This window comes from Astatotilapia calliptera, chromosome 2, assembly GCF_964374335.1.
Source record: "Astatotilapia calliptera chromosome 2, fAstCal68.1, whole genome shotgun sequence".
NCBI classification, from domain to species: Eukaryota; Metazoa; Chordata; class Actinopteri; order Cichliformes; family Cichlidae; genus Astatotilapia; species Astatotilapia calliptera.
The window spans coordinates 19,965,251-19,973,589 of NC_137423.1; the positions used below are offsets into that span (position 1 = coordinate 19,965,251).

The following is an 8,339-nucleotide window of genomic DNA, read 5'->3' on the forward strand; positions in this document are numbered from 1 at the left end:
ATGTATATCTCATGCACATATCTTTCCACGTAGCACTTTTAATTCTTATCCCTACTTTTATTTTTTCCATGTCTATTTAAGTGTTATTTATGACACCATGTTTGCACTGAAGCACCGCAGCAATTTCCTAATGTTGTAAACCTGCTCAACATTTGGCAATAAACCCCATTCTGATTCTGATTCTGATCACATGACAAAAGATGGAAGCTGTCGCATCAGTATAAGTTTTTTTATTGTAATATATTTTTAACTATGGAACTAATAGTGTTTTGTGTTTCCCAAACAAGACCAAACACTAAAATCATCCAACACTGATGTGTTTTTACCTCAGTGCAAAGTGCATTTGGGTATAGTGACAATTAAATCATTGTTATCCTGCTCAGAACACCACAACAGACTGTATACATTCAAGGTGGCCAGAGGGTAGATATTAGGTTCAACCATGTAAATCTAGACGGGGAAGTAAAAGTCTTTGGTCAACATAGAGACGATACAGGGGATCTGCTTCTTGTTGCTAAATCCAGGCAGGTTGCAGGACGACTCAAACTGGCGTGAAACACTGTGGCTGACTCGCGTCATGATCTGCATCAGATCCAGCTTCCCACTGTAGCGCTCCAACATCTCACACAACTTCTGTATGAACCAGGAGCCGTTGCTTGTGTTTCTCCATGAGTAGTATCCTGCAGGACGAGTGACAGCGTTAGCGCTCTTAGAAAACAAGTTTGGACACCACATGTGACACATCAGCTGCGTTGTAGACCAAAAAAAAAAAAGGAAACAGAAAAAGGGAAGCATAGACAGAAAATGAACAGGACAATGTGTCGATGCTTGTTCTTCACACCCCAACCCATCGGTTTATGAGAATGACCCAGAAGGTGGGTCCTGAGGTCGGGACATCACTCTAAAATGTCCCGTCTGAGAAACTGTTTGTACCTGGAGCGGTGGAATAGGCGTATAAGAAGTCGGCCTCCACAGGAATCTTCTCAGACGTCTGCTCGTCTCCTACACTGTCGGTCTCAATGACTCCCTCATCCAGGGCTGAACCACGGCATGCCTGAAAAGGAAGGAGAAACTCAAAATCGATCTCATATTTGGCACACATCTTGAAACACCTTAGGGAAACTTGGGCGGGCAGTTATTCGAAGCATTATCTAAATGAACTTGAATTTCAGCAGCACCAGGACATATAAACAAAAGTTATCAGTCATACTGGATATTAAGAAAAAGGGTTAAAGGTATATTTTGTAAATTCCAATCTTTAAAAGTAGTTTAAAACCTCCCCACATTAACTAAAGCTCTCGAACAATGTGAAGAAACATCTGGACTTTATATCCAAAACATCTGTGTTGGGCAAGTTGTCCTCAAAGCTCCTGGAGGAAATCAAAGTGGCTAAAAAGTGGGTGTGTTAGCTCTGACTCATCAGTTAAATATAAAGAAATTCAATGGTTACATTTTTTTCATGTACATTTAAAGTGAAAGCACTGTTTTGTTTTTAAAAGTTATAAAACAGATGACAATTAAAGCAACACTTTGAACTTAATAAACTACTAATGAAGACGTTACTATATAAAGACTGAAACACAGGAATCAACATCGCAGAAGTGTACCACACTGCCATAATGAACTCACCTGTATGAAGAAGAGCTTTGGTTTCCCCACCAGACCCTTGCACTGCTTTCCTTTGAAGCACTGTACCAGCGTATCAAACTTTTCACAGCCGTCAGTGCCGTATATGACACCCTCATCCCCATGACTAAGCATCACACACACAAATGATGCATTGTTCTTGTGGTCCTCTTTGGATGCTGGAAACACAGCAGAACAGAGGGGAAACACCAAGGAATCATTAGTCCAGCTGTTTTTAAACAACCCCCTGATGCCAACTCACAAGCCAGTGCTTTTATTTTGGCGGAGCTACTCTAATAGAATGAACAAAAATAAAATCTTCTGGATATTTTATGTTCCTTCACATCCTTTTTCACTCTTCTTTCTCAATGGGCTAAGGCTACTCTCCTAAAACGACTGGGATGATTGGTTAAAACCAAACCAGACAGTACCTGTTATGTAAGTGTAACTGGTGTAGCTCTATAACATCCGCCAACTGCTAACAAAAAGCTATAGCAACATTAGAACAACTGCCGTCTGGTGGTTACCACAACCACAGCATTTCACTACAATCAGCTCACAGGTTGACTGTAACAGGATGGAGAGGTTTTTGTGAATACAGAGGTAAAGCTTTAACGTCTTCTTACCGTCTAACAACAGCCTTTTCATCTCAGCCACAGTCTGGTCATTTAATATTTGGACCTTGTAACCCAGGTTTTTGAAGGTCTTTGCAACACTGGCAGCATCAGCATCTGTCCCATTACGAGTGCCCATCCCTACAGAGATACACAAGCAGAAAGGTAGCACACTATAAAGTCAGCACCGTCTGGGAATCCTGGAAATAAAATCCAAACAGAATGCAATGATTTAAAATCTCATAAGCTGATATTTTATTCACAACAAAACTTAAAAAAAACATCAAATCAAGCTAATACATTTAACTATTTCATGATAAATATACAGCTCATTCTAACCCAGATTATCTGTGTTTAATATTAAAGTTTGTTAAATTTAAAACATGTAAATGTGACAACTATTAAAAAAAAAAAAAAAGAACTGGAGAAAGAGGCAAATACTTTTTCACAGCACTGTAGGGTTACCTCAGGTTAACTGGCCACATGTCAGTAACATGGTTGGGTATCATATCATGATTGGACGCCCAGAATCTGGCATTAGTGCCTATGGAACTAACAGCCTTCACATCTGGGAGGGGACCATCACCATCGTCTTTTAAACTGCATTCTTTATGTGGCTTCGTACTAGAAGAGTACGGGTGCTGAACTGGCCTACCTGCCTCCAGATATTTCACCACCTGCAAACAGCTGGAGCATCACGAAACAGGAACATGACAAATAAGAGCCAGGAGTGCGGTACAGGTAGAGTCCTGATATTAAACAAGAACGGGAGAACGGGACAGCGCTCGTTTCCTCTGCTCTGTGGTCAATGAAGTGTTGGTTCAAGAGTTAGGAGTTTGCCTTGTAATCGGAAGGTTGGCGGTTCGAACCCGGGTTTGGACAGTCTCGTTTGTTGTGTCCTTGGGCAAGACACTTCACCCGTTGCCTACTGGTGGTGGTCAGAGGGCCCGGTGGCTCCAGTGTCCAGCAGCCTCGCCTCTGTCAGTGCGTCCCAGGGTGGCTGTGGCTACAATGTAGCTGCCATCACCAGTGTGTGAATGACTGGATGTGTAAAGCGCTTTGGGGTCCTTAGGGACTAGTAAAGCACTATACAAATACAGGCCATTTACCATTTGGTCTGTGAGATCTGTCGCTGCATTCTGTTTTACATTTTAGTTCCAAGTTTGTTTTGGAACTGGGATTGTAACTGTCACAGCAGGATTCCTTTGTACTGCAACTGCACAAAAAGCAAAGCAGTGGAAAGTACTTCATTTGACTTTTTGTACATTTGGAAAAATGTGGGAAAATCCCATCTCCCTTTTCACTGCAGACACTGGGATTTGTCACAGCAGCAGCTGTAAAATGATCCTACAGATGCTACTACTGTTACACCACAACATGTGCACATTTACAACTGGGTGAAGTGAGAGGGAAACATCTGCACCATAGAGGTGTCATGTCTTACAAATACAACACTATTATTGAGCATAGTGTAAAAAGAAAACAAGCACTCCCCGACATTCTATAAATCTGGATAAGGTTATAACATACAAACACTCCTGTGACAGGAAGTCCAAGAAGGAAGAGTTCGGGTCTTAGGAGGTCAATCAACCACCATTCAATCTCCAAACACGTGCTGGGTAATAACATTTAAAGGATCTTGTGTTGGTCTTCACTGTATTTACATTTTATTCAAGGTCATATCCATGTGAGGTACATGTTTTCTTTTCCTATTGTGATAAGTTAAAAACTAAAAAGACTGTATCAGGTTGTTTTTATGCCACAGTGTGAAGTGTGAGGCACAATGTAGCGCAGCTGATGACATTTGGAAAATTAGTGAAGTTTGGAACGAGCACTGTGACGAGGCAGTTTTAGACGAAGACAATGATCATGAAATGCAAAGTGTCTCAGTCCATCTCAATGACTGTCTAGACCAGGGGTGGGCAATTCCAGGCCTCGAGGGCCGGTGTCCTGCAGGTTTTAGATCTCACCTTGGGTCGACACACCTGAATCACATGATTAGTTCGTTACCAGGCCTCTGGAGAACTTCAGGACACGTTGAGGAGCTAATTTAGCCATTTAAATCAGCTGTGTTGGTTCAAGGACACATCTAAAACCTGCAGGGACACCGGCCTTCGAGGCCTGGAGTTGCCCACCCCTGGTCTAGACCCACTGTTACCACTGTGGTGGCATTTTATTTTATTCTATTCTATTGTGTACAGTATCTCATAGATATATCAATCCACTGTTTTTTTCTCTAATTTTCTATGCAACTTTGCACTGTCCACTGCTGTAACAAAACAAATGTCCCACACGTGGAACTAATAAAGGTTATCTCATCTTACCTGTTTTTGAGTGGAAGTTCTTGTTGTTGATAATCACACAGGTGCCAATGCAGGGGTAGTCCATCTTGTAGCGGTAAACATCAGAGGCTTCTGGTTTACTGCTGTTCCAGTCCTTTTCCTCAGTAGTCTTGCAACTTCCTGCAGCCTCTGCATTTCCCCTGATGGAGCACACACACACACACACTCTGACTCATGACTGCCCTGTACTTAAAACATGAAGAACTTGTTTAACACCGTCACACATAAAAGAAGTTGTTAACAAGACTGTAGCTACTGTAGCTAAACTTGTTTGTTTACCCACGACTTCAATGAAAACGTACAAGAATATCACACAGATTGGTTTTGAAATGTCATTGTACCAGATAGAACTTCAGAGCATTGGTGCAACTAAGCATTTTCACATGTACCATTTTCTTTTGAGCAGCTCTTGTACGCTCAGCTTCTTTACTAATTAATCCTGCTGGTTTAAAACCACACTGTGGCAAACTGAAGAATAAACTGCTGGCTGTCAAAGTGAAGATGACGGTAACATAAGCCACTTGTGTTAAAATATGAAGGAAAACAACCTGAGCCAAGGTCAAATCAGCCAGGAGGTGCACAAGTCTCCACATTTCAGCAAACAGAGCTGCTACAGTAGTTAAGCTTTCTCAACACGTGGGCACTCAGACAGTGAGCAACAACACACAATAGTTACCCATTTCCACAAACTGCAGCATCTACAGTGTCCCCACCTCTCTGCATGTCACCATCAGCCATGATGTTCCTGCACACAAAAGGTGGCATAGAAATCACCACAGGAAGATAAAGAAACCAAACACCCCGTGGATCCTCTCCAAAGGTGGACCACACCCCTACTAACGCTTGCAGTTGGTTTAAAAACACATGCATTTTCGTTTAGGCTGATTAGCTTCCTCATTTTCAAGATTTAAGATCAGTGATGTAGATCATGCTATAGCATTTCTTCATTAGAAAAAGGAGAACAATTACTTTACAAGGAAATACATGCCATTCTCAGTGTTTTCAAGAAAGAGCTACACTTTCTGGAGAAGTGTATTTTTGGAGTCTGGTTGGGTTGTGCAAGTTGCAAAACTGTGAAAAGCATGACTAAAACGTTTGGAGTTGATTGATGTGCAATTCTTGAATAATAATAATGTATACTTTACTGATCCCCGTGGGGAAATTCCTCTCTGCATTTAACACATTTACTCAGGGAAGCACACACCAACAAACTGGAATGGGATTCTTCTTTTTTTGCAGTCCCAACCTGTAAGGTCATGTAGCTTGATAGAGTATGCCAGATTATACAATCTCAAAGTGGAAAGAAAAACCCCACAACAAGCACAATAGTTACCCTGGAAGTTGTTTGGTAACAGGGATAAGATAAACCTTTATTAGTCCCAAACGTGGGAAATTTTGGGGTCATGGCAGAAGGCACAAGAGCAGTAAAAATAAGAAAAACATTAGACCAGTGGTTTGGTGGTTTGTGGGTTTGGTGCATACACTCAACCTTGTGTTTACCAACATAGAATCTACTTTATGGATTAACTAATATGTCAATATATAAGTTAAAGCAGTTTAAAAGCATACTCAGGAAGAGCCACTCCTGTTAAACCACACCAAACTGTAGCTCATAGTGAAACCACTGACACAACAGGAAGTGTTTTATAAGGATCATGAGAAAAGTTACCTCAGTGTGAAAGAGAAAATAACTGTCAACATGAAAACAGTGAGTCAGTATCTTTCTGTTTGATTTTTTTAAATTAAATTCTGAAACATCCAGATGTTAGTTTGATAAATATAGGTGTATGAGAACACTGCAGTACATAATGTACACGTTGTAAAATATAAAGGTCTGTCAAAATGAAGACTACTAACATAAGCCAGCTGTATATTACGATGCTTATTTTTCCTACATTGTGTGTACTAGTACATGGCACTGGTACATATGCCACCAAGCAACTGGTCACTTAAGCCTGTCGCTTGGTGTCAGCAAGGCTACGTGATGAGGTCATATTTTCCGATGCAGATAAAAGCCTTTGGGTGAACTAAGACAGTTTTCCTCTTTTAAATGGATATTACACTTGTACGGAATGGTGTGAAGGCACAGCAGTTAGTTTCAAAAACAGCAATAGTATTTTATGTCTTTTGTTCATCTCTAAAAATATATTTCATTTTCCTGTAACTGCGGGTGCTGTGCTGAACAGTAGACCGTCGTAAATGACTCATGGCCGATAATCTGTCAAAAACACATCTCTCATGAAAGCCATTTCTGTCACCAAGTAGATGTTGAGATGAAGTTTTGGCAAAATCACTTGTACAGACATTTACCCAGGTAAAAACTGATTGCCACCAAAAATGTCTTTTTTTCAACAGAGATTTGTCCCAGAGAGCTGCAAACAAACATAACATCACAGTTTTATTAAGATATTTAAAATGGCCAAAAAGGGCTGATAATGTAGGTGCAGTAAGGCTGTATAGACATAGGAAATACAGACAAACAGGTCCTGTCTTTATTTTAAATATATAACCCCTCCATAAATGTATGGTCAGTCTATTTACCAATATAAGCACACTGAAACATCAAAAATCAGTTTCTAGCACAACACTGGCATCAGGAGGAATACCAATAATTAATAAATGCCCTCAATGAAATTCTTTTATATTTTAAGTCGCCCATTTAGTGAGCTGGGCTACCTCTGGACCCTAGACCCATGTTCAACAACTCAGGTTTAGAGGATCTCAGCCTGTCATAAATACTGGTCACGTGATCTAGCCAAAGTGAAAAAACCACAAAACCCATGATGCTTCCTGTAAGTTGTTCATTTGACTATTATTAGTTAGGTTTACTTTTGGGGTTAGGACCACAGACTGCTGTTTCCACACACCCATGTGTTTGAATGTTAACATATTCAAAGCAGACTAATACTAAGGAACAACCATTACTGTTTAACTACACCAAGTTAGAGCTAATAACGAAACTGCAATGATAACAAAAAATTATTTACAACCCTTCTATCAGCACGTTCTTGTTTTTACGTTAAGCCAATTGAAATACTTCCACGCACCATACCTGGATGTTAGCTTAATAATTACCCCGTACATGAGTGACAGATCTGTGGGAATATTCCATATGAATTATATAAATGCCGTAAAAGTGAGTCCCACTGCAGACTAGTAGCACAAACTACAAAAACCTAACATACGACAACTGTCCATTAAAGTGCTACTACAGCTAATGTTACACAGTAATAAAGGCGAGTGAACGATGACCTAAAAATAATACTCCCGAGCTGGTTTGTTAAACAATTTCAGTTTAGTTTACAGCTACGTCAGAAAACGCGTTAGTGAAGCAAATAGTTGATAAAACACGTAAATATCAGCGGGAACACGGTAAACCCACGCAGCGAGTAACTCATAAGGGTAAATACGAACGGAGTAGAAAACACCAAAATAAACGTACCTCTTAATGAGACAGTAGAAAGTGCTTTTATGAAGTATGTTACATAAATAAAGCCAACCAGGAAATCTCTGTTAAAAGTTTATACCTGAAACTTTGAGCCAATGGGAACGCCGATTCTGTGTGGGCGGGATGACGCTACTAAAAGACAAACGCTGATTGGTTTAGACAACTATTGTTTAGTTACCAACAATCCCTTCTCTTTTCTGCACAGGCAGGTGAAATGCTGTGACAAATAATTATCAGAAGCTCCGCGGAAATCCCAGTAGCAGTTCAGACTGCTTCCGGAATTTCTTTCCTTTTGTTAAATAAAGAAAG

General features: G+C 40.4%; 1 protein-coding gene across 3 annotated transcripts; it reads right to left on the bottom strand.

Moving 5' to 3' along the window:
- Positions 1-215: 215 nt before the first annotated feature.
- Positions 216-8,136, bottom strand: LOC113032923 (caspase-3-like). 3 transcript variants are annotated; one of them, XM_026186073.2, is made up of 7 exons: positions 8,025-8,136; positions 5,259-5,327; positions 4,565-4,722; positions 2,253-2,381; positions 1,630-1,805; positions 934-1,054; positions 216-680 (listed from the first exon to the last, which is right to left on the bottom strand). In XM_026186073.2, the coding sequence occupies exons 2-7, from the start codon at positions 5,318-5,320 to the stop codon at positions 451-453; spliced, it is 876 nt and encodes a 291-aa protein (XP_026041858.1). In that variant the 5' UTR covers positions 5,321-5,327; positions 8,025-8,136; the 3' UTR covers positions 216-450. The 3 variants fall into 3 exon arrangements, with proteins under 3 accessions (XP_026041858.1, XP_026041847.2, XP_026041866.1); XM_026186062.2 differs by lacking the exon at positions 8,025-8,136 and having other exon boundaries at positions 5,259-5,410; XM_026186081.2 differs by lacking the exon at positions 8,025-8,136 and having other exon boundaries at positions 5,296-5,322.
- Positions 8,137-8,339: the final 203 nt, after the last annotated feature.